The sequence below is a fragment of the Oncorhynchus mykiss genome, chromosome 27, assembly GCF_013265735.2.
Source record: "Oncorhynchus mykiss isolate Arlee chromosome 27, USDA_OmykA_1.1, whole genome shotgun sequence".
Taxonomy (NCBI): Eukaryota; Metazoa; Chordata; class Actinopteri; order Salmoniformes; family Salmonidae; genus Oncorhynchus; species Oncorhynchus mykiss.
In genome coordinates, this window is record NC_048591.1 from 43,111,694 (window position 1) to 43,138,521 (window position 26,828).

The following is a 26,828-nucleotide window of genomic DNA, read 5'->3' on the forward strand; positions in this document are numbered from 1 at the left end:
ATGTCACTTTTTAACAACAAAAAAAATGTATATTTAGCAAAAAACATTTCATACAACATTCTGTTCAACTTCATGAATACAATTCTGGGATATTGTAGGACTAACCATATGGCCATTTCGTAGCTCAATTTTCCATTTTGTATAAATGCAAAAAAAACGTCTACCTAGCTACCTAGTTATTAGTGACGTCTGATGGGGTAAACGATACCCCGGTAGCCTCGTGCGATAAACTTTAAATGTGCAGCCATGTGCCTCCCACGGTCACGTCAGTGAGGCAGGAACAAGGACAGACTGTATTGTACTGTGGCAGTAACGCTGTTCACCTCGTTGGTTATACACCAATATTTTGTTTTTATTGCACAGGATAGGAACGTTTCTGATAGCTTATTTTTTTTACACTGCCAGCGGTGATTTCACTACTTGGATAAATCGGGATCATTGATTTCGTGTATTGTTGCTCCAGATTGATGCTTTCATTCACGTGTGAGTATGTGTAACAGTACAAATTTTTTCACATCCGTTACATATGGAACATAATTGTTTAGATGTATCCAACAGACAAAGTACTGTATGTAGTCTATCAGAGTAATTACAACGTTCATTACACAGTTATTTCAGTTGTATACCGTTTTAGGATTGACAACCAACCAACTAATAATTCTAAAGGCTTTTATAACTGAGGTAAAGTTTATATTTACACAATCGGACATTCATCAGACATTCGCCAAAAGCCATTTAAAAATGTACAAATCAATAACTAATTCACCGTTTTGTCACAGAATCATCAAACTAGATATGATTTATTCTATTCTTTGTTTTGAGTAGAAATTCCAGTTTTGACTTGATAGAAATACATAAAATCTCAAATATTGCATTTAAAAGATGAAGAAATCAATAACTAATTCAGTGATTGTCACAGAAAAAAAGTGAAAATATGCATTTATTTTGCAATAACTTTAAAGAAATGTTCATTTCAGGTGCAATTTGTTCTATATGAAGTCAGACAGTGTTTACATTACGTTGTACAATGTTTACAGTCTTAAATTGTATGCCAAATCAGTGTTTGCATTGTTAGTGCAACAGCTGCACATGTTTAAAGTAGTTACAAGGCACAACGGTCATTTATTTATGTCTCTAATTTAACAGCAAAGAGGCCCCTTCCAATCATTTTCTATTTAGGCTTTGTTGAAGTCCTTTGTCATCCCCAGACAAGCTGAATAGTACCATCTCCTGAGGTAATAGATTAAACTGTTGAACACTTACAGCCAAATGTTTAATACCCCAGGTATTCCCAGAACACGTTGTGGAAAGTCTATAGACACAGTGGTCACTTTATTAGGTACAACGCCCTATGCATCTGGAGCAGCGTGAATTCAGAACTGTTGATGAAACTGGGAAAGGAGATAGACTGTCCAGCATCTGTGTTCTTCTGCCCATCTTAATGTTTTATTTTTATTGGCCAGTCGGAGATATGGCTTTTTCTTTGCAACTCTGCCTAGAAGGCCAGCATCCCGGAGTCGCCTCTTCACTGTTGCCGTGGAGACGGGTGTTTTGCGGGAACTATTTAATGAAGCTGCCAGTTGAGGACTTGTGAGGCGTCTGTTTCTCAAACTAGACACTCTAATGTACTTGTCCTCTTGCTCAGTTGTGCACCGGGGCCTCCCACTCCTCTTTCTATTCTGGTTAGAGCCAGTTTGCGCAGTTCTGTGAATGGAGTAGTACACAGCGTTGTACGAGCTCTTCAGTTTCTTGCCAATTTCAAGCATGGAATAGCCTTCATTTCTCAGAACAAGAATAGACTGACGAGTTTCAGAAGAAAGGTCTTTGTTTCTGGCCATTTTGAGCCTGTAATCAAACCCACAAATGCTGATGCTCCAAAAAAAAAAAAATGTAACCTTTATTTAACCAGGTAGGCTAGTTCAGAACTAGTTCTCATTTGCAACTGCGACCTGGCCAAGATAATGCAAAGCAGTTCAACACATACAACAACACAGAGTTACACATAGAATAAACAAACATACAATCAATAATATGGTAGGAAAGTCTATATACAGCATGTGCAAATTACGTAGGATAAGAGAGGTAAGACAATAAATAGGCCATGGTGGCGAAGGAATTACAATATAGCAATTAAACACTGGAATGGTAGGATGTGCAGAAGATGAATGTGCAAGTAGTGATACTGGGGTGCAAAAGAGCAAGATAAATAAATACAGTATGGGGATGAGGTAGATTGGATGAGTTATTTACAGATGGGCTGTGTACAGGTGCAGTGATCTGTGAGCTGCTCTGACAGCTGGTGCTTAAAGCTAGTGAGGGAAGTAAGAGTCTCCAGCTTCAGTGATTTTTACAGTTTGTTCCAGTCATTGGCAGCCGAGAACTGGAAGGAAAGGCGGTCAAAGGAAGAATTGGCTTTGGGGATGAGATATACCTGCTGGAGCGCGTGCTACGGGTGGGTGCTGCTATGGTGACCAGTGAGCTGAGATAAGGCGGGGCTTAACCTAGCAGAGACTTGTAAATTACCTGGAGCCAGTGGGTTTGGCGACGAGTATGAAGCGAGGGCCAGCCATAGAGAGCATACATGTCGCAGTGGTGGATAGTATATGGGGCTTTGGTGACAAAACGGATGGCATTGTGATAGACTGAATCCAATTTGTTGAGTAGAGTGTTGTAGGCTATTTTGTAAATGACATCGCCAAAGTCAAGGATCGGTAGGATGGTTAGTTTTACGGGGGTATGTTTTGGCAGCATGAGTGAAGGATGCTTTGTTTGCGAAATAGGAAGCCGATTCTAGATTTAATTTTGGATTGGAGATGTTTAACGTGAGTCTAGAAGGAGAGTTTACAGTCTAACCAGACACCTAGGTATTTGTAGTCATATTCTAAGTCAGAACCATCCAGAGTAGTGATGCTGGATGAGCGGGCAGGTGCGGGCAATGATCGGTTGAAGAGCATGCATTTAGTTTTACTTGCATTTAAGAGCAGTTGGAGGCCACAGAAGGAGAATTGTATGGCATTGAAGCTCGTCTGGAGGTTAGTCAACACAGTGTCCAATGAAGGGCCAGAGGTATACAGAATGGTGTCTTCTGCGTAGAGGTGGATCAAAGAATCACCAGCAGCGAGAGCGACATCATTGATGTTTACAGAGAAGAGAGTCGCCCCGAGAATTGAACCCTGTGGCTCCCCCATAGAGACTGCCAGAGGTCCGGACAACAGGCCCTCCGATTTGACATACTGAACTCTATCGGGGAACTAGTTGGTGAACCAAGCGAGGCTGTTGAGTCTGCCAATAAGAATGTTGTGATTGACAGAGTCGAAAGCCTTAGCCAGGTTGATGAATACAGCTGCACAGTAATGCCTCTTATTGATGGCGGTTATGATATCGTTTAGGACCTTGAGCGTGGCTGAGGTGCATCCATGACCAGCTCTGAAACCAGATTGCATAGTGGAGAAGGTACGGTGAGATTCGAAATGGTTGGTAATCTGTTAACTTGGCTTTCAAAGACCTTAGAAAGGCAAGGTAGAATTGATATAGGTCTGTAGCAGTTTGGGTCTAGAGTGTCTACCCCTTTGAAGAGGGGATGCTTTCCAATCAATGGGAATCTCAGACAATACGAAAGAGAGGTGAACAGGCTAGTAATAGGGGTTGCAACAATTTTGGCAGATAATTTTAGAAAGACAGGGTCCAGATTGTCTAACCCGGCTGATTTGTATGGGTCCAGATTTTGCAGGTGTATCAGAACATCAGCTATCTGGATTTGGGTGAAGGAGAAGTGGGGGAGGATTGGGCGAGTTGCTGTGGGGAGCGCAGGGCTGTTGACCGGGGTAGGGGTAGCCAGGTGGAAAGCATGGCCAGCTGTAGAAAAATGCTTGTTGAGATTCTCAATTATTGTGGATTTATCGGTAGTGACAGTGTTTCCTCAGTGCAGTGGGCAGCTGGGTGGAGGTAATAATTACAAAAGGGTTTTCTAATGATCAATTAACCTTTTTAAAATGATCAACTTGGATTAGCTAACACAACGTGCCATTGGAACACGGGAGTGATGGTTGCTGATAATGGCCCTCTGGAGCGGGTCGAGAGTTTCAAGTTCCTTGGTGTCCACATCACCAACGAACTGTCATGGTCCAAACATACCAAGACAGTCCTGAAGAGGGCACGACAAAACCTTTCCCCTTCAGGAGACTGAAAAGATATGGCATGGGCCCCCAGATCCTCCAAAGGTTCTACAGCTGCACCAACGATGTAATGCTGTGGGTACTGGCGGCAGAGAAGTCAGGCGCAGGAGAGCGAAAACTGATTTACAACGGTGTCGTTTAATATCCATAAACTACCGTCAACAACAAGAGAGATTTATCGCACATTTTCCCCCGTCGATGGGTTGATAATTGAGTCGCCTTCTTTTTGGAGAAGGCGAGAGCCAAATCGACATATTCAGGGGGAATGCGCATGGTGGAGACCTGGTCTGGACTTTCCACCGTAGTAGCACCTACGGAAACCCCTAAACACCTCCTCGAGCACTCTCGCGACCACCCCGTGAGAGCCCTCCGTTGCCATGAAACAGTGGGGTCATGACAAGCTAACCAGGGTAAGCCTAGCACCACGGGGAACGCAGGAGAGTCAATGAGAAAGAAAATGATTTTCTCCATGTGACCCCCCTGCGTCACCATGTCCGGAGGAGCGGTGGCATCCCTAATCAACCCTGACCCTAATGGTTGACTATCTAAGGCGTGAACTAGGATGGGCATAGCCGCAGGAACCATGGGGATCCCTAAAATATGGGCAAATGATCTGTCAATAAAATTCCCAGCCGCTCCTGAATCGAGGAGCGCCTTATGCTGGGAATGCGGGGAAAACTCAGGAAAAGTAATGTGCAACAGAGGGCTCTGGGTGAGAATGGTGCCGGCTCACCTGAGGTGATGCCAGAGTGCCCTGCCTGCTGCCTTGACCCCCAGAGGAACCAACCCAGCACCGAACGGAAGTGTGACCTCTGCGGCCACAGATGGTGCACAAGACGGAACCTCCTCCGGTCTCCCTGAGCGCAGCACCTCCCAACTCCGTGGGCATCGGAGCGGCGGTACTGGGGGATGGAACCAACAGACCCCAATCTGGACATCCGCGGGTAGCCAGCAGGTTATCCAGCAGAATGGACAGGTCTACCAGCTGTTCGAAGATGAGGGTGGTGTCCCTGCAGGCCAACTCTCGACGGAGGTCCTTGCACAAACTGCAGCGATAGTAGTCGATCAGGGCCCTGTCGTTCCATCCTGCTCCGGAGGCCAGGGTCCGAAAGTCCAAAGCGAACTCCTGTGCGCTCCTCGTCCCCTGCCGTAGGTAGAAAAGATGTTCACCTGTATCTATACTGTACAGGTGTGGCCTGGTGACAGGTACCTGTATCTATACTGTACAGGTGTGGTCTGGTGACAGGTACCTGTATCTATACTGTACAGGTGTGGTCTGGTGACAGGTACCTGTATCTGTCTGTACTCTCTGTTGGTCTGTCTGTACAGGTGTGGTGTGGTGACAGGTACCTGTGTGTGTACTCTACAGGTGCGAGTTGGTGACCTGTGTCTGTCGGTCTGTCTATCCAGGTGTGTGCTGGTGACACTTTTCCATGGAGATGCAGGTGGTGCAGCGGGCCAGGGAGAACTTCCTTGCAGGGAGGTCGCGACCCCTGGAGTTCAGAGTTCAGCAGCTCAAGTCCCTCCAGAGGATGATCACAGACAGACAGGGAGAGATCGCCACCGCCCTCAAACAGGACATCAACAGGGTAAAATCTTCACACTGGACTTATCAGGGTTGGGGTCAATTACAAAATTGAAGACAAACATTTCAGGAAGTAAAGTGAAATTGCCTTTTGTGCCCTGGTCAAAAGTAGGGCGTGATGTTCCATTTGGAACGTGTCCTTTATCTCACATCAATACACCTCACTTTGCATTCCACAGAGCCAGTACGACACCCCGCTGTTGGAGCTGATCGGCCTGGAGAATGAGATTAGCCTGGCTGTGTCAAAGCTGGCGCAGTGGGCTGCTCCTCGGCCAGTAGAGAAGAGCCTCCTCACCATCTCAGACCAGGTACAGTGTGGACCACGTATCAGTGAAATACATCAGTCCTTTACAGCAGACATTTACACTTAACTACTACTCTCTTAGAAAGAAGGTCCTACGGCTGTCTCCGATTGGAGAATCATTTGAATAACCCCTCCCACAGAGGGTTCTATATGAAACCCAACACGGTTCTACATGGATCTCAAAAGGTTTCTTCTAAAAGTTCTCCCCATGGGGACAGCTGAAGGAGATTTTTATTTCTAGGAGTATATATGTGAACCATTTAGCCACTGACTGAGAGGATTAATACAGTTTCATGTAATTGAAGGTATACATCCAGCCAGAGCCCCTGGGAGTGGTCCTCATCATCGGGGCCTGGAACTATCCCTGGGCCCTCACCCTGCAGCCCCTGGTCGGGGCCATCGCTGCTGGTACTATGTTTATCTTTCCCCTCCATTACTATTCCTCCATAGCTGTGTTTATTTTCAGCGTTGCCTTAGATTGTAAACTGTTATGTTCAAAACTTATACATTTCATGGTGGTAAAGATGGGGAGAGGTCTGGCTGTAATAAAGAGATGCTCTGCTTTTTTGACACCACACTCCCCAAAGCAAGTCCTGCAGGCTCTAGTTTTATCTTATCTTGATTATTGCCCAGTCGTGTGGTCCAGTGCTGCAAGGAAAGACCTAGTTAAGCTGCAGCTGGTCCAGAACAGAGTGGCACATCTTGCTCTACATTGTAATCAGAGGGCTGATATAAATACTATGCATGTCAGTCTCTCTTGTCTATGAGTTGAGGAGAGACTGACTGCATCACTTCTTTTTCTAAGAAACATTGATCTGTTGAAAATCCCAAATGGTTTGGATAGTCAACTTACACACAGCTCTGACACACACACTTACCACACCAACCAAATTTGTCTCCACTTTTGTGGATTGGGGTGATCAGTCCTTGGTTCCAAATATTGGGGAAGATGCCAGAGGTAAGGATGATGTTAAAGAGTTTTAGTATAGCCAATTGGAATTTGTGGTCTGTATATTTGATCATTTCATTGAGGATACCATCAACACCACAGGCCTTTTTGAGTTGGAGAGTTTGTATTTTGTCCTGTAACTCATTCAATGTAATTGGAGAATCCAGTGGGTTCTGGTAGTCTTTAATAGTTGATTCTAAGATCTGTATTTGATCATGTATATGTTTTTGCTCTTTGTTCTTTGTTATAGAGCCAAAAAGATTGGAGAAGTGGTTTACCCATACATCTCCATTTTGGATAGATAATTCTTCGTGTTGTTGTTTGTTTAGTGTTTTCCAATTTTCCCAGAAGTGGTTAGAGTCTATGGATTCTTCAATTACATTGAGCTGATTTCTGACGTGCTGTTCCTTCTTTTTCCGTAGTGTATTTCTGTATTGTTTTAGTATAGCACTGTGCCATGCCAGGGGATGGTCTGGTTAATATAGTACTGTACCAGGGGATGGTCTGGTTAATATAGCACTGTACCAGGGGATGGTCTGGTTAATATAACACTGTACCAGGGGATGGTCTGGTTAATATAACACTGTGCCAGGGGATGGTCTGGTTAATATAGTACTGTACCAGGGGATGGTCTGGTTAATATAGCACTGTACCAGGGGATGGTCTGGTTAATATAACACTGTACCAGGGGATGGTCTGGTTAATATAACACTGTACCAGGGGATGGTCTGGTTAATATAACACTGTACCAGGGGATGGTCTGGTTAATATAGCACTGTACCAGGGGATGGTCTGGTTAATATAGCACTGTGCCATGCCAGGGGATGGTCTGGTTAATATAACACTGTACCAGGGGATGTTTGTGTTAATATAGCACTGTACCAGGGGATGGTCTGGTTAATATAGCACTGTACCAGGGGATGGTCTGGTTAATATAGCACTGTGCCATGCCAGGGGATGGTCTGGTTAATATAGCACTGTACCAGGGGATGGTCTGGTTAATATAGCACTGTGCCAGGGGATGGTCTGGTTAATATAGCACTGTGTCAGGGGATGGTCTGTGTTAATATAGCACTGTACCAGGGGATGGTCTGGTTAATATAGCACTGTGCCAGGGGATGGTCTGGTTAATATAACACTGTGCCAGGGGATGGTCTGGTTAATATAGCACTGTACCAGGGGATGGTCTGGTTAATATAGCACTGTGCCAGGGGATGGTCTGGTTAATATAACACTGTACCAGGGGATGGTCTGGTTAATATAGCACTGTACCAGGGGATGGTCTGGTTAATATAGCACTGTACCAGGGGATGGTCTGGTTAATATAACACTGTACCAGGGGATGGTCTGGTTAATATAGCACTGTGCCAGGGGATGGTCTGGTTAATATAGCACTGTACCAGGGGATGGTCTGGTTAATATAGCACTGTGCCAGGGGATGGTCTGGTTAATATAGCACTGTACCAGGGGATGGTCTGGTTAATATAGCACTGTACCAGGGGATGGTCTGGTTAATATAGCACTGTACCAGGGGATGGTCTGGTTAATATAGCACTGTACCAGGGGATGGTCTGGTTAATATAGCACTGTGCCATGCCAGGGGATGGTCTGGTTAATATAGCACTGTACCAGGGGATGGTCTGGTTAATATAGCACTGTGCCAGGGGATGGTCTGGTTAATATAACACTGTACCAGGGGATGGTCTGGTTAATATAACACTGTACCAGGGGATGGTCTGGTTAATATAACACTGTACCAGGGGATGGTCTGGTTAATATAGCACTGTACCAGGGGATGGTCTGGTTAATATAACACTGTACCAGGGGATGGTCTGGTTAATATAGCACTGTGCCATGCCAGGGGATGGTCTGGTTAATATAACACTGTACCAGGGGATGGTCTGGTTAATATAACACTGTACCAGGGGATGGTCTGGTTAATATAGCACTGTACCAAGGGATGGTCTGTGTGGAAGATCAAGTTCTTATGTTCCCATTGTTATTTTAGTCAGCAAAAAGCCTCTCTTGATTTTCCATAAGGAGGTTCATTTTGTAATCTTTTCTTGCCTTTACTTACACAGAGTACTTACTGTATTGTATTTCCCTCTGAACAGCGGGAGGCAGCTTCAAAGGCCTCTCCATTTGGGTGGAGTAGACTGTTGGATTCTCCTGCCATTGTTGGGCTGAAGGGCACCTCTCCATTTGGGTGGAGTAGACTGTTGGATTCTCCTGCCATTGTTGGGCTGAAGGGCACCTTTCCATTTGGGTGGCGTAGACTGTTGGATTCTCCTGCCGTTGTTGGGCTGAAGGGCACCTCTCCATTTGGGTGGAGTAGACTGTTGGATTCTCCTGCCATTGTTGGGCTGAAGGGCACCTCTCCATTTGGGTGGAGTAGACTGTTGGATTCTCCTGCCATTGTTGGGCTGAAGGGCACCTCTCCATTTGGGTGGAGTAGACTGTTGGATTCTCCTGCCGTTGTTGGGCTGAAGGGCACCTCTCCATTTGGGTGGAGTAGACTGTTGGATTCTCCTGCCGTTGTTGGGATGAAGGGCACCTCTCCATTTGGGTGGAGTAGACTGTTGGATTCTCCTGCCATTGTTGGGCTGAAGGGCACCTCTCCATTTGGGTGGAGTAGACTGTTGGATTCTCCTGCCGTTGTTGGGCTGAAGGGCACCTCTCCATTTGGGTGGAGTAGACTGTTGGATTCTCCTGCCGTTGTTGGGCTGAAGGGCACCTCTCCATTTGGGTGGAGTAGACTGTTGGATTCTCCTGCCATTGTTGGGCTGAAGGGCACCTCTCCATTTGGGTGGAGTAGACTGTTGGATTCTCCTGCCATTGTTGGGCTGAAGGGCACCTCTCCATTTGGGTGGAGTAGACTGTTGGATTCTCCTGCCGTTGTTGGGCTGAAGGGCGTTGACACCTCTCACTTGACACGTCAGTGCTAATTGAAGTTGTATCAAGCTTGGTAGCCTTAATTTAGCATTCAGTCCTTATAAGGTAAAATATGTCATTGTAATGTATTTTTCTTCTTGGCTTTTGGAAATAAAATATAGCTTCAGACTAAACATTACTCAATCAGTTTGAGGTTGGATGGCGTTTTCAGGTGCTGTATATCTTGGGAATTATAATCTTTGGTAGTTGTAAACCTTCCATGCAATTCCATAATTCCGTCCAAAATCAGGTTGTAGGTTTTGAGTTTTGATTTGGAGTGAAGGTTATGTTGTAGAGGGTGGCATCCTGTTCCTGACAAAAAAAAAACTAATTTTATCTAACTCTAAATCTATCTCTTTTTTTTTAACATGCTGAAAAATGCAGGAGCTCATCTTCTCATAACTCTCTCTCTCTCTGTGTTTCTCCCTCTCTGTTTCTCCCTCTCTGTTTCTGTCACTCTGTTTCTCTCTCTCTCTCTCTCTCTCTCTCTCTCTCTCTCTCTCTCTCTCTCTCTCTCTCTCTCTCTCTCTTTCTCAATTAAATTCAATTCAAGGGCTTTATTGGCATGGCAAACATGTGTTAACATTGCCAAAGCAAGTGAGGTAGATAATATATAAAGTGAATATATAAAGTGAAATAAACAATAAAAATTCTCTCTCTCTCTTCTCTCTCTCTCTCTCTATCTCTATCTCTCTCTCTCTCTCTCTCTCTCTCTCTCTCTCTCTCTCTCTCTCTCGCTCTCGCTCTCTCTAGGCAATGCCGCTGTGGTGAAGCCATCTGAGCTGAGTGAATACTCAGCTAGTCTCCTCAAAGCTCTGCTCCCACGATATCTGGACCAGGTACCTATTCTATTCCCCCTTGTCTCTCATTGTATAAGAATATAAATGTAGAGATATCTGGCTGAAGTTACTGGAAAACTACTGTGATTACCGTGACTGTCAACCACTAGTTGGAAATCAGTGATTTAGTTCCAATGTGTTCACCTCACCTCGTACTGTATGTTCTATAGACAAGTCTTCTATTGTTGTCATGCCAATCATACATACTAGCTACAGATACATACTGCTGTCTTGAGTAACTGTCCAACGGCTGGCTCGCCGCCCAGAATTCTTAAAGGGATAGTACACATCACTCTGAACCACCTGTGAGGGACAGTATATGAACAAGCATCTGACAAACGTTGGTTCTGTGTAACTGTCCTTTTTAAAGGGGAAGTTCAGGATTTTACAACTTTATGTTAGATGGTTTCTCGTAATGAAAGTAGTCTATGTGCCAGGGAGAACTGTAATCCACGGTTTGGTTTTCTATATTTTAACAGCCACTTTAGCTTCAGCTAACTTTAGCCGCTGCTAGCTAACAATCAAGGGAAAGTGACAGGGGCATCTGTGCAATTTGCAAAACATATTGGCTAAATGAACTGAAATCCTTATTTTCCTGGGTCTTCCCAGGAGCTGTACCCTGTAGTGTGTGGGGGTGTCTCAGAGACCCAGGAGTTGCTGCGTCAGCGTTTCGACCACATCTTCTACACAGGGAACAGCACTGTGGGTAAAGTGGTGATGGAGGCCGCAGCCCGACACCTCACCCCTGTGACCCTGGAGCTGGGAGGGAAGAGCCCCTGTTACATCGATAAGGACGTCGACCTCAGAGTTGCGTGCCGGTCAGTAACTTCATACAATAGAGCTAGCTTTAGCCGTTAGCACTCCGATAGGGAATTTTAGCTTTAGCCGTTAGCACTCCGATAGGGAATTTTAACTTTAGCCGTTAGCACTCCGATAGGGAATTTTAACTTTAGCCGTTAGCACTCCGATAGGGAATTTTAACTTTAGCCGTTAGCACTCCGATAGGGAATTTTAACTTTAGCCGTTAGCATTCCGATAGGGAATTTGAACTTTAGCCGTTAGCACTCCGATAGGGAATTTTAGCTTTAGCCGTTAGCACTCCAATAGGGAATTTCAGCTTTAGCCGTTAGCACTCCGATAGGGAATTTTAGCTTTAGCCGTTAGCACTCCGATAGGGAATTTTACCTTTATCACATTTTTTCTAGCTAGCATAGCAGTTTTAGCCGCTGAAAAGATCAAGAGTCAATGGCGCTATTGGTTTATACGCTACAATATCACTCCGTTATACTTTACCTTGGCTAATGTTTTTTGCAGTGGTTTACTGGTGACTTTTAAAAACATTTAGAAGGATTGAAGACATGGCAGTTCATTGCCGACCACGGTACTGCAGGCATTGTTTACAGAAATCATGATCTGCAATGACCCCCATTGTAGTGAATGACCCCCATTGAAGTGAATGACCCCCATTGAAGTGAATGACCCCCATTGTAGTGAATGACCCCCATTGTAGTGAATGACCCCCAGTGTAGTGAATGACCCCCATTGTAGTGAATGACCCCCACTGTAGTGAATGACCCCCATTGTAGTGAATGACCCCCACTGTAGTGAATGGAAAAATTGCGATCTTCGTGTAATTAAAAATGCTCAGAAGGCAATCATTGTACCAATATTTACTTCTAATACACCAGATTAATCAGTTCAAGAACATCTGGTGTATTAGAAGCAATTAATGATACCATGATTGTCTTTGGGAAAAAAATGAATTACACAAAGATTGATCATAAAGATTACAATTGGGAGGCGCAGGGTTTAGGAGTCATTTGACGTAATTCTAATATACATGCTTAGCTCTCTGCCCCAAGGCTGAAGCATCAGAAGCATCGAAAAGGAAACATTTTCAAGTTATCTACTTTATCCCTGTGATTTTGTCCACCACAGGCGTATCACCTGGGGGAAGTTTGTGAACTGTGGTCAGACGTGCATCGCCCCAGACTACATCCTGTGTGAACCCAGCCTCCAGAACAGAGTGGTGGAGGGCATCCGGCAGACACTACTGGTCTCGTACTTAATCTATCTCTCTCTATCCCTATCTCGATCATCATCCCTCTCTCTATCTAAATCAAATTCTAATCAAATGTATTTATATAGCCCTTCGTACATCAGCTGATATATCAAAGCGCTGTACAGAAACCCAGCCTAAAACCCCAAACAGCAAGCAATGCAGGTGTAGAAGCACGGTGGCTAGGAAAAACTCCCTAGAAAGGCCAAAACCTAGGAAGAAACCTAGAGAGGAACCAGGCTATGAGGGGTGGCCAGTCCTCTTCTGGCTGTGCTGGGTGGAGATTATAACAGAACATGGCCAAGATGTTCAAATGTTCATAAATGACCAGCATGGTCAAATAATAATAATCACAGTAGTTGCCGAGGGTGCAACAAGTCAGTAGTAGGAGTAAATGTCAGTTGGCTTTTCGTAGCCGATCATTGAGAGTGTCTCTACCACTCCTGCTGTCTCTAGAGAGTTGAAAACAGCAGGTCTGGGACAGGTAGCACATCCGGTGAACAGGTCAGGGTTCCATAGCCACAGGCAGAACAGTTGAAACTGGAGCAGCAGCACGGCCAGGTGGACTGGGGACATCAAGGAGTCATCATGCCAGGTAGTCCTGAGGCATAGGGCTCAGGTCCTCCGAGAGAAAGAGAGAATTAGAGAGAGCATACTTAAATTCACACAGGACACCGGATAAGACAGGAGAAATACTCCAGATATAACAGACTGACCCTAGCCCCCCGACACATAAACTACTGCAGCATAAATACTGGTGGCTGAGACAGGAGGGGTCAGGAGACACTGCGGCCCCATCCGATGATACCCCTGGACAGGGCCAAACAGGCAGGATATAACCCCACCGACTTTGCCAAAGCACAGCCCCCACACCACTAGAGGGATATCTATATATTTATCCCTCTTTCGATCTTCATCCCTCTCTCTATCTATATATTTCTCTATCTCTATCCCTCTATCTATATCTCTATCCCTCTATCTATATCTCTATCCCTCTATCTATATCTCTATCCCTCTATCTATATCTCTATCCCTCTATCTATATCTCTACCCCTCTATCTATATCTCTACCCCTCTATCTATATCTCTACCCCTCTATCTATATCTCTATCCCTCTATCTATATCTCTACCCCTCTATCTATATCTCTACCCCTCTATCTATATCTCTACCCCTCTATCTATATCTCTATCCCTCTATCTATATCTCTATCCCTCTATCTATATCTCTACCCCTCTATCTATATCTCTACCCCTCTATCTATATCGCTATCCCTCTATCTGTATCTCTACCCCTCTATCTATATCTCTACCCCTCTATCTATATCTCTATCCCTCTATCTCTACCCTCTATCTATATCTCTACCCCTCTATATATATATCCCTCTATCTCTACCCCTCTATCTATATCTCTACCCCTCTATCTATATCTCTATCCCTCTATCTATATCTCTATCCCTCTATCTATATCTCTACCCCTCTATCTATATCTCTATCCATCTATCTATATCTCTACCCCTCTATCTATATCTCTATCCCTCTATCTATATCTCTACCCCTCTATCTATATCTCTACCCCTCTATCTATATCTCTACCCCTCTATCTATATCTCTACCCCTCTATCTATATCTCTACCCCTCTATCTATATCTCTACCCCTCTATCTATATCTCTATCCCTCTATCTATATCTCTACCCCTCTATCTATATCTCTATCCCTCTATCTATATCTCTACCCCTCTATCTATATCTCTATCCCTCTATCTATATCTCTACCCCTCTATCTATATCTCTATCCCTCTATCTATATCTCTATCCTCTATCTATTTCCATAGCGCGCCCTCTCTCTCTCTCTATATATATATATATATATATATATATATATATATATATATATATATATATATATATATAGTTGAAGTCTGAAGTTTAGATACACTTAGGTTGGGGTCATTAAAACTAGTTTTTCAACCACTCCACACAGTTCTTGTTAATAAACTATAGTTTTGGCAAGTCGTTTAGGACTTCCAACAATTGTTTACAGAGATTATTTCACTTATAATTCACTGTATCACAATTCCAGTGGGTCAGAAGTTTAGATAGACTAAGTTCACTGTGCCTTTAAACAGCTTGGAAAATTCCAGGAAATTATGTCATGGCTTTAGAAGCTTCTTTAGTAGACCTCGACATGTCTGCTTCATCCTTGGGAGCAATTTCCAAACACCTGAAGGTACCACGTTCATCTGTACAAACAATAGTACGCAAGTATAAACACCATGGGACCACGCAGCCGTCATACCGCTCAGGAAGGAGACGCATTCTGTCTCCTAGAGATGAATGTACTTTGGTGCGAAAAGTGAAAATTAATCCCAGAACAACAGCAAAGGACCTTGTGAAGATGTTGGAAGAAATAGGTACAAAAGTATCTATATCCACAGTAAAACGAGTCCTATATCAACATAACCTGAAAGGTCGCTCAACAAGGAAGAAGCCACTGCTCCAAAACCGCCATAAAAAAGACAGACTATGGGGACAAAGATCGTACTTTTTGGAGAAATGTCCTCTGGTCTGATGAAACAAAAATAGAACTGTTTGACCATAATGACCATCGTAATGTTTGGAGGAAAAAGGGGGAGGCTTGCAAGCCGAAGAACTCCATCCCAACCGTGAAGCACGTTGGTGGCAGCATCATGTTGTGGGGGTGCTTTGCTGCAGGAGGGACTGGTGCACTTCACAAAATAGATGGCATCATGAGGTAGGAAAATTATGTGGATATATTGAAGCAACATCTCAAGACATCAGTCAGAAAGTTAAAGCTTGGTCACAAATGGGTCTTCCAAATGGACAATGACCCCAAGCATACTTCCAAAGTTGTGGCAAAATGGCTTAAGGACAACAAAGTCAAGGTATTGGAGTGGCCATCACAAAGCACTGACCTCAATCCTATAGACAATTTGTGGGCAGAACTGAAAAAGCGTGTGCGAGCAAGGAGGCCTACAAACATGACTCAGTTACACCAGCTCTGTCAGGAGGAATGGGCCAGAATTTACCCAACTTATTTTGGGAAGCTTGTGGAAGGCTACCTGAAAAGTTTGACCCAAGTTAAACAATTTTAAGCAAATGCTACCAAATACTAATTGAGTTTATGTAAACTTCTGACCCACTGGGAATGTGATGAAAGAAATCAATGCTGAAATAAATCATTCTCTCTGCTATTATTCTGACATTTCACATTCTTAAAATAAAGTGGTGATCCTACCTATTACGTCACAGCCTTATTTTAAAATAGATTAAATAAAACTGTTTCCAGATCAATCTACACACAATACACCATGATGTATTAATAATGTAATTTATAAATACCATATTTACATACAGTACCACTCAAAAGTTTGGACACACCTACTCATTCAAGAGTTTTTCTTTATTTGTACTATTTTCTACATTGTAGAATAATAGTGAAGACATCAAAACTATGAAAAAACACATATGGAATCATGTAGTAACCAAAAAAGTGTTAAACAAATCAAAATATATTTAACATTTTAGATTTTTCAAAGTAGCCACCCTTTGCCTTTGCACACTCTTGGCATTCTCTCCACCAGCTTCACCTGGAATGCTTTTCCAACAGTCTTGGAGGCGTTCCCACTTATGCTGGGCACTTTTTTTGCTGCTTTTCCTTCACTCTGCGGTCCAATTCATCCAAAACCATCTCAATTGGGTTGAGGTCAGGTGTTTGTGGAGGCCAGGTCATCTGATGCAGCACGCCATCACTCTCCTTATTGGTCAAATAGCCCTTACGCAGCCTGGAGGTGTGTTTTGGGTCATTGTCCTGTTGAAAAAAAATTATATATAGTCCCAATTAGTGCAAACCTTATGGGATTGCGTATCGCTGCAGAATGCTGTGGTAGCCATGCTGGTTAGGTGTGCCTGAAATTCTAAATAAATCATCAACAGTGTCACCAGCAAAGCACCCACACACCATCACACCACCTCCTCCATGCTTCACGGTGGGAACCACACATGCGGAGATCATCCGTTCATCTACTCTGCATCTCACAGAGACACGGCAGGTGGAACCAAAAATCTCAAATTTGGACTCATCAGACCAAGGGACAGATTTCCCCCGGTCTAATGTCCATTGCTCATGTTTCTTGGCCCAAGCAAGTCTCTTCTTATTATTGGTGTCCTTTAGTAGTGGTTTCTTTACAGCAATTCGACTATGAAGACCTGATTCACGCAGTCTCCTCTGTATAGTTGATGTTGAGATGTGTCTGTTACTTGAACTCTGTGAAGCATTTATTTGGGCTGCAATTTCTGAGGCTGGTAACTCTAATGAACTTATCCTCTGCAACAGAGGTATCTCTAGGTCTTCCTTTCCTGTGGTGGTCCTCATGAGAGCCAGTTTCATCATAGAGCTTGATGGTTTTTGCGACTGCACTTGAAGAAACTTTCAAAGTTCTTGAAAATTTCCAGATGGACTGACCTTCATGTCTTAACGTAATGACGAACTGTCATTTCTCTTTGCTTATTTGAGCTGTTCTTGCCATAATATGGACTTGGTCTTTTACCAAATAGGGCTGTCTTCTGTATACCACGTCTACCTTGTCACAACTGATTGGCTCAAATGCATTAAGAAGAAATAAATTCCACAAATGAACTTTTAACAAGTTAATCAAAATGCATTCCAGGTGACTTCCTCATGAAGCTGGTTGAGAGAATGTCAAGTGTAAAGATGTATGCTGAGAGTCGGTAAGCAAGTTCAGGGAGTGAAAACATTTACTTAATAAATCAACAAAACATGAACACCTGGTGACCCGTCATCAAAGGCTGGCTACTTTAAAGAATCTAAAATATATTTTGAATTTTTTACTACATGATTCCATGTGTTATTTCATATTTTTGATGTCCTCACCATTATTCTACAATGTAGAAAATAGTAAAAATAAAGAAAAACCCTTGAATGAGTAGGTGTGTCCAAATTTTTGACTGGTACTGTAAGTATTCAGACCCTTGCTATGAGTCTCAAAAATTATACTTGATGTTTCTACAGCTTGATTGGAGTCCACCTGTGGTAAATTCAGTTGATTGGACATGATTTGGAAAGGCACACACTTGTCTATATAAGGTCCCACAGTTGAAAGTGCGTGTCAGAGCAAAAAACAAGCCATGAGGTTGAAAGAATTGTATTGATTGTGTCAAGGCACAGATCTGGGGAAGGGTACCAAAAAATGTCTGCAGCATTGAAGGTCTCCAAGAACACAGTGTTCTCCATCATTCTTAAATGGAAGAAGTTTGGAAGCACCAAGACTCTTCCTAGATCTGGCCGCCCGGCCAAACTGAGCAGTCGGGGGAGAACGGCCTTGGTCAGGGAGGTGACCAAGAACCCGATGGTCACTCTGACAGAGCACCAGAGTTCCTCTATGGAGATGGGAGAACCTTCCAGAAGGACAACCATCCCTGCAGCACTCCACCAATCAGGCTTTTTTGCTGGAGTGGCTAGATGGAAACCACTCCTCAGTAAAAGGCACATGACAGCCCACTTGCAGTTTGCCAAAAGGTACCTAAAGACTCTGACCATGAGAAACAAGATTATCTGGTCTGATGAAACCAAGATCGAACTCTTTGTCCTGAATGCCAAACATCACGTCTGGAAGAAACATGGCACCATCCCTATGGTGAAGCGTGGTGGTGGCAGCATCATGCCGTGGGGATGTTTTTCAGAAGCAGGGACTGGGAGACTAGTCAGGATCGAGGGAAAGATGAACGGAGAGATCCTCTATGAAAACCCGCTCCAGAGCGCTCAGGACCTCAGATTGGGGTGAAGGTTCACCTTTCAACAGGACAACCACCCTAAGCACACAGCCAAGACAATACAGGAGTGGCTTCGGGACAAGTCTCTGAATGTCCTTGAGTAGCCCAGCCAGAGCCCGGACTTGAACCCAATCGAACATCTCTGGAGAGACCTGAAAATAGATGTGCAGCGATGCTCCCCATCCAACCTGACAGAGCTTGAGAAGATCTGCAGAGAAGAATTGGAGAAACTCCCCAAATACAGGTGTGGCAAGCTTGTAGCGTCATACCCAAGAAGACTTGAGGCTGTAATCATTACCAAAGGTGCTTCAACAAAGTACTGAGGGTCTGAATATTTATGTAAATGTGATATTTCCTTCTTTTTAAAAAAAAAACATTTGCAAACATTTCTAAAAACCTGTTTTTGCTTTGTCACTAGGGGTAATTGTGATGTCATTATGGGGTATTGTGATGTCATTATGGGGTATTGTGATGTCATTATGGGGTATTATATGTAGATTGATGAGCAAAAAATATATATTTATTCCATTTTAGAATAAGGCTGTAATGTAACAAAATGTGGAAAAGGTCAAGGGGTCTGAATACTTTCTGAATGCACTGTATATCTCTCTCTCCATCTATCTATATTCCTCTCTCTATATCTATCTCTCTCTACATATATCTATACCCCTCTTTCTCTTCCTATCCCCGACTCTCTCTCTTCATCTACCCTTCTCTCTATCCCTCTCTCTCTTCATCTATGCCTCTCTCTCTATCCCTCTCTCTATCTTTTCATGTATCTCTACCAGGGGAGAAGGACTGCCCCCTCTATCCTTTCATGTATCTCTACCGGGGGAGAACGACTCCCCCCTCTATCTTTTCATTTATCTCTACCGGGGGAGAAGGACTGCCCCCTCTATCATTTCATGTATCTCTACCGGGGGAGAATGACTCCCCCCTCTATCTTTTCATGTATCTCTACCGGGGGAGAACGACTCCCCCCTCTATCTTTTCATGTATCTCTACCAGGGGAGAACGACTCCCCCCTCTATCCTTTCATGTATCTCTACCGGGGGAGAACGACTCCCCCCTCTATCTTTTCATTTATCTCTACCAGGGGAGAACGACTGCCCCCTGGAAGTTCACTGTCGACCACGGTACTGGAGGCATTGTTTGCAGAAAACAGGATTCCCCATTATAGTAAATGGAAAAATGTATATCTTCGTAGTCAATGTTCGTGTAATGAAAAATGTTTAGAAGACAATCATGGTACCAATAATTGCTTCTAATACACCAGATGTATGTTCTTGAACCGATTTATTTTAAAATAACCCACACACAAGTTATAAGGATAATTGAATTGCTAATGGCAGCCTGCAGTACCCTGGTCGGCCTTCAACTTCAGTAAACGGCTTCTGCATACATCGGTTCGGTTTGCTCCTAGCAGAACTCGGCCAATCAAAGCGACCGTGTGTGCTTGCATACTCCTTAAAGACCTTCGTTTGAAAAAACAAGGGAAAAAAAACGGCAATATTTGTTTTTTTGTCCCTGTTGAGCCACCGTAGCAACAACAGAGCAAGAAAAGACTTCCTCAAAATAGTCCAAATGAATTTAAGACGTATCAAGGAATCTGTCATTCATTTTGACGTTTCTGCCAAGGAGGAGGTCCTAGTATTTCTCAATTGAAAGAATGTGAATGAACACTAGTCGTCTCTTGTTGAATGAACACTAGTCGTCTCTTGTTGAATGACACTAGTCGTCTCTTGTTGAATGACAACAAACGCTTCACGTTCCTACTCCTACTAGGAGTGTTACTGATAGCTGCTGGGTCTGATAGCTGCTGGGTCTGATAGCTGCTGGGTCTGATAGCTGCTGGGTCTGATAGCTGCTGGGACTGATAGCTGCTGGGACTGATAGCTGCTGGGTCTGATAGCTGCTGGGTCTGATAGCTGCTGGGACTGATAGCCGCTGGTTCTGATAGCTGCTGGGACTGATAGCTGCTGGGTGTGATAGCTGCTGGGACTGATAGCTGCTGGGACTGATAGCTGCTGGGACTGATAGCTGCTGGGACTGATAGCTGCTGGGACTGATAGCTGCTGGGTCTGATAGCTGTTGGGTCTGATAGCTGCTGGGATTGATAGCTGCTGGGACTGATAGCTGCTGGGACTGATAGCTGCTGGGTGTGACAGCTGCTGGGACTGATAGCTGCTGGGCCGGATAGCTGTTGATAGCTGCTGGGCCGGATAGCTGCTGGGACTGATACTCGCAGGTGCTTTTTCAAAGCCTATGTCAGATACACCAGTGAGTGTAATTTTCTTATAAAAGGAGCTGACTTGAAGATATGTAATTGAAAATGTGTTTATTCTTTTGTTTCTAGCACTATTCATACACAAATTATAACCAAACCAAATCCGCGTTAAAGTATTTAAATAAATGTGCTGACCCCTTGCAGTACTTCCGCATGGACCCCAGGTTGAAGAACCCCAAAATAATACAAAGATTGTTTTCCTTAATCCAAGGAGTTCTATGGGCCCGACCCCAAATCCTCCCCTGACTATGGCCGCATCATCAACCAGCGCCACTTCAACCGCGTAATGGCTCTACTGGATGGCTACACAGCGGCGCTAGGGGGCCAGAGTGACTCATCACAGCGCTACATTGGTATGCAGACTGATAGGGCTCACAGATATTTGGTGATACATTTGTAGTTGACTTGGGTTGTAATAGTAGTGTATTTGACCTCACGTTCCAACATGCCAGGGACATTTCCCAAAGTTCCAAAGTTTTCCAGATATCCCAGTTGAAGGATTCCCAGTTGAAGGATTCCCAGTTGAAGGATTCCCAGTTGAAGGACTCCCAGTTGAAGAATTCCCAGTTGAACGATTCCCAGTTGAAGGATTCCCAGTTGAAGGATTGCCTCCCTGTCATGTATTGTCATATTATGTCTTGTTCCTGTTCTTTCTCTTCACTCCGTCTCCCTCTGCTGGTCGTATTAGGTTACCTTCTCTCCCTCTCCTTCCCCCAGCTGCTCCTCATCTTCTCTAACTACCTCGTTCACCCTTTTCCCACCTGTTCCCTTTTTTCCCTCTGATTAGGTCTCTATTTCTCTCTCTGTTCCTGCTTCTGTCTTTGTCAGATTCTCGTTTGAGTTTCTCATGCCAGAACCAAACTATCGTCTTGTTTGCTTCAACCTTGACCTGTCCTGTCGGAATCTGCCTGTTCATCTGAGGCTACGTGTGATCAGGTACCTCTGTCCTCTACAACCCAGCTATTCTCCTCTGCTGCTAGAAGGGGACTCTAACCCAGCTATTCTCCTCTGCTGCTAGAAGGGGAACTCGTCTGTGATATTCAGAAGGACTTTATGTTTCATTTGTCGCCCTCTCTGCGGGTTGTTTATTTTGCCATCGTAGTGGATTTGAAGAGGATCTATGTCTTACCTGTGTTTTGACATTAAAGGACTCTGTTTTTGTTAAACCGCTTTTGGGTCCTCACTCACGTGCATAACAGAAGAATCTGACCAAGAATGGACCCAGCGACTTCGGATCCTCTCCACTCAGCCGTCGAGATCCAGGGAGCGATGCTAGGCAGACACGAGCAGGAATTGTCTGCTGCTCGACATGCCGTTGAGACCCTGGCCGCCCAAGTCTCCAACCTCACAGAACAGATTCACCATCTCTGCCTCGATCCACCGGCCACTTCCAGGGCTTTCGAATCTCCGGAGCCCAGAATCAATAACCCGCCGTGTTACTCTGGGGAGCCCACTGAATGCCGCTCGTTCCTCACCCAGTGTGATATTGTGTTTTCTCTCCAGCCCAACACTTACTCCAGGAGCACAGCTCGTATCGCCTACGTCATATCTCTCCTTACTGGACGGGCTCGTGAGTGGGGCACGGCAATCTGGGAGGCGAGGGCTGAGTGTACTAACCAGTATCAGGACTTTAAGGAGGAGATGATACGGGTTTTTGATCGTTCTGTTTTTGGAGAGGAAGCTTCCAGGGTCCTGTCTTCCCTATGTCAAGGTAATCGATCCATAACAGATTACTCTATTGAGTTTCGCACTCTTGCTGCCTCCAGTGACTGGAACGAGCCGGCTTTGCTCGCTCGTTTTCTGGAGGGTCTCCGCGCGGAGGTAAAGGATGAGATTCTCTCCCGGGAGGTTCCTTCCAGCGTGGATTCCTTGATTGAACTCGCTATTCGCATAGAGCGACGGGTTGATCTTCGTCACCGAGCTCGTGGAAAGGAGCTCGCGTTCTCCGTTGCCCCCCTCTCCGCATCACTACCATCTTCCTCCGCCGGCTCGGGTGCTGAGCCTATGCAGCTGGGGGGTATCCGCATCTCGACTAAGGAGAGGGAACGGAGAATCACCAACCGCCTCTGTCTCTATTGCGGTTCCGCTGGTCATTTTGTCACTTCATGTCCAGTAAAAGCCAGAGCTCATCAGTAAGCGGAGGGCTACTGGTGAGCCCTGCTACTCTGGTCTCTCCTTCAAGATCCTGCACTACCTTGTCGGTCCATCTACGCTAGACCGGTTCGTCAGCTTCCTGCAGTGCCTTGATAGACTCTGGGGCGGAGGGCTGTTTTATGGACGAGACCTGGGCTCGGGAACATGACATTCCTCTCAGACAGTTAAGGGAGCCCACAGCCTTGTTCGCTTTGGATGGTAGTCCTCTCCCCAGGATTCAGCGTGAGACGCTACCTTTAACCCTCACTGTCTCTGGTAATCATAGCGAAACCCTTTCTTTTTAAATTTTTCGTTCACCTTTTACACCTGTTGTTTTGGGCCATCCCTGGCTAGTTTGTCATAATCCTTCTATTAATTGGTCTAGTAATTCTATCCTCTCCTGGAACGTCTCTTGTCATGTGAAATGTTTAATGTCTGCTATCCCTCCTGTTTCCTCTGTCTCTTCTTCACAGGAGGAGCCTGGTGATTTGACAGGGGTGCCGGAGGAATATCACGATCTGCGCACGGTGTTCAGTCGGTCCAGGGCCACCTCTCTTCCTCCACACCGGTCGTATGATTGTAGTATTGATCTCCTTCCGGGAACCACTCCCCCCCGGGGTAGACTATACTCTCTGTCGGCTCCCGAACGTAAGGCTCTCGAAGATTATTTGTCTGTAGCTCTTGACGCCGGTACCATAGTCCCCTCCTCCTCTCCCGCCGGAGCGGGGTTTTTTTTTTGTTAAGAAGAAGGACGGGTCCCTGCGCCCCTGCATAGATTATCGAGGGCTGAATGACATAACAGTGAAGAATCGTTATCCGCTTCCTCTTATGTCTTCAGCCTTCGAGATCCTGCAGGGAGCCAGGTTTTTCACTAAGTTGGACCTTCGTAACGCTTACCATCTCGTGCGCATCAGGGAGGGGGAGGAGTGGAAGACGGCGTTAAAACACTCCGTTAGGGCACTTTGAATACCGGGTTCTTCCTTTCGGCCTCGCTAACGCTCCAGCTGTCTTTCAGGCATTAGTCAATGACGTCCTGAGAGACATGCTGAACATCTTTGTTTTCGTTTACCTTGACGATATCCTGATTTTTTCACCGTCACTCCAGATTCATGTTCAGCACGTTCGACGTGTCCTCCAGCGCCTTTTAGAGAATTGTCTTTTTGTGAAGGCTGAGAAGTGCACTTTTCATGCCTCCTCCGTCACATTTCTCGGTTCTGTTATTTCCGCTGAATGCATTAAGATGGATCCCGCTAAGGTCCAAGCTGTCATTGATTGGCCCGTCCCTAAGTCACGCGTCGAGCTGCAGCGCTTTCTCTGCTTCGCGAATTTCTATCGTCGTTTCATCCGTAATTTTGGTCAGGTGGCAGCTCCTCTCACAGCCCTTACTTCTGTCAAGACGTGCTTTAAGTGGTCCGTTTCCGCCCAGGGAGCTTTTGATCTCCTCAAGAATCGTTTTACATCCGCACCTATCCTTGTTACACCTGACGTCTCTAGACAGTTCGTTGTCGAGGTTGACGCGTCAGAGGTGGGCGTGGGAGCCATTCTTTCTCAGCGCTCTCTCTCTGACGACAAGGTTCACCCTTGCGCATATTTTTCTCATCGCCTGTCGCCGTCGGAACGTAACTATGATGTGGGAAACCGCGAACTGCTCGCCATCCGCTTAGCCCTAGGCGAATGGCGACAGTGGTTGGAGGGGGCGACCGTTCCTTTTGTCGTTTGGACTGACCATAGGAACCTTGAGTACATCCGTTCTGCCAAACGACTTAATGCGCGTCAGGCTCGTTGGGCGCTGTTTTTCGCTCGTTTCGAGTTCGTGATTTCTTATCGTCCGGGCTCTAAGAACACCAAGCCTGATGCTTTATCTCGTCTCTTCAGTTCTTCAGTAGCCTCCACTGACCCCGAGGGGATTCTCCCTGAGGGGCGTGTTGTCGGGTTGACTGTCTGGGGAATTGAGAGGCAGGTAAAGCAAGCACTCACTCACACTCCGTCGCCGCGCGCTTGTCCTAGGAACCTTCTTTTCGTTCCCGTTCCTACTCGTCTGGCCGTTCTTCAGTGGGCTCACTCTGCCAAGTTAGCCGGCCACCCCGGCGTTCGGGGTACGCTTGCTTCCATTCGCCAGCGTTTTTGGTGGCCCACCCGGGAGCATGACACGCGTCGTTTCGTGGCTGCTTGTTCGGTCTGCGCGCAGACTAAGTCCGGTAACTCCCCTCCTGCCGGCCGTCTCAGACCGCTTCCCATTCCCTCTCGACCGTGGTCTCACATCGCCTTAGATTTTATCACCGGACTGCCTTCGTCAGCGGGGAAGACTGTTATTCTTACGGTTGTCGATAGGTTCTCTAAGGCGGCTCATTTTATTCCCCTTGCTAAGCTCCCTTCTGCTAAAGAAACGGCACAAATCATCATCGAGAATGTTTTCAGAATTCATGGCCTTCCGTCAGACGTCGTTTCGGACAGGGGTCCGCAATTCACGTCTCAATTTTGGAGGGAGTTTTGCCGTTTGATTGGGGCTTCCGTCAGTCTCTCTTCCGGCTTTCACCCCCAGTCTAACGGTCAAGCAGAACGGGCCAATCAGACTATTGGTCGCATCTTACGCAGTCTTTCTTTTCGTAACCCTGCGTCTTGGTCAGAACAGCTCCCCTGGGCAGAATACGCTCACAACTCGCTTCCTTCGTCTGCGACCGGGCTATCTCCTTTTCAGAGTAGCCTCGGGTACCAGCCTCCGCTGTTCTCGTCTCAGTTCGCAGAGTCCAGCGTCCCCTCCGCTCAGGCTTTTGTCCAACGTTGCGAGCGCACCTGGAAGAGGGTCAGGTCTGCACTTTGCCGTTATAGGGCGCAGACTGTGAGAGCCGCTAATAAGCGTAGAACTAAGAGTCCTAGATATTGTCGCGGTCAGAGAGTTTGGCTCTCCACTCAGAACCTTCCCCTTAAGACAGCTTCTCGCAAGTTGACCCCGCGGTTCATTGGTCCGTTCCGTATTTCTCAGATCATTAATCCTGTCGCAGTGCGACTTCTTCTTCCGCGATATCTTTGTCGCGTCCACCCGGTCTTCCATGTCTCCTGTGTTAAGCCCGTTCTTCGCGCCCCCGCTCGTCTTCCCTCCCCCCCCATCCTTGTCGAGGGCGCACCTATCTACAGGGTCCGTAAGATTTTGGACATGCGTCCTCGGGGCCGTGGTCATCAGTACCTAGTGGATTGGGAGGGGTACGGTCCTGAGGAAAGGAGTTGGGTTGGGAAAGGAGTTGGGTTCCCTTGTTTGCTTCAACCTTGTCCTGTCCTGTCGGAATCTGCCTGTTCATCTGAGGCTACGTGTGATCAGGTACCTCTGTCCTCTACAACCCAGCTATTCTCCTCTGCTGCTAGAAGGGGACTCTAACCCAGCTATTCTCCTCTGCTGCTAGAAGGGGAACTCGTCTGTGATATTCAGAAGGACTTTATGTTTCATTTGTCGCCCTCTCTGCGGGTTGTTTATTTTGCCATCGTAGTGGATTTGAAGAGGATCTATGTCTTACCTGTGTTTTGACATTAAAGGACTCTGTTTTTGTTAAACCGCTTTTGGGTCCTCACTCACGTGCATAACACTCCCTGCTTATTCCCTCTTGATTCCAGGAATATCCCAACTGGCAATCCTCCAACTAAGAATTGACCAATTGGCATTATCCAACTGGTATTTCTCCAACTGGGGATTTCTCCAGCTTGGGATTTCTCCAACTGAGTTTTCTCCAACTGGGGATTTCTCCAGCTTGAGTTTTCTCCA

At 45.5% G+C, this 26,828-nt stretch overlaps 1 protein-coding gene across 3 annotated transcripts in view; it reads left to right on the forward strand.

Annotated features, from left to right (window-relative positions):
- Positions 1-103: 103 nt before the first annotated feature.
- LOC110508067 (aldehyde dehydrogenase family 3 member A2) overlaps positions 104-26,828 on the forward strand; it is a 31,312-nt gene continuing 4,587 nt past the window's right edge. For 2 of the 3 annotated variants that reach the window (XM_036965656.1, XM_036965654.1), the window contains exons 1-8: positions 104-483; positions 5,586-5,764; positions 5,940-6,068; positions 6,370-6,472; positions 10,698-10,783; positions 11,393-11,601; positions 12,722-12,839; positions 21,153-21,294. In XM_036965656.1, the coding sequence (XP_036821551.1) occupies positions 5,609-5,764; positions 5,940-6,068; positions 6,370-6,472; positions 10,698-10,783; positions 11,393-11,601; positions 12,722-12,839; positions 21,153-21,294 (943 nt within the window). In that variant the 5' untranslated portion in view covers positions 104-483; positions 5,586-5,608. Of the gene's footprint in view, positions 484-5,544; positions 5,765-5,939; positions 6,069-6,369; positions 6,473-10,697; positions 10,784-11,392; positions 11,602-12,721; positions 12,840-21,152; positions 21,295-26,828 lie in introns of all 3 variants that reach the window. The other variant, XM_036965655.1, reaches the window with a different exon arrangement.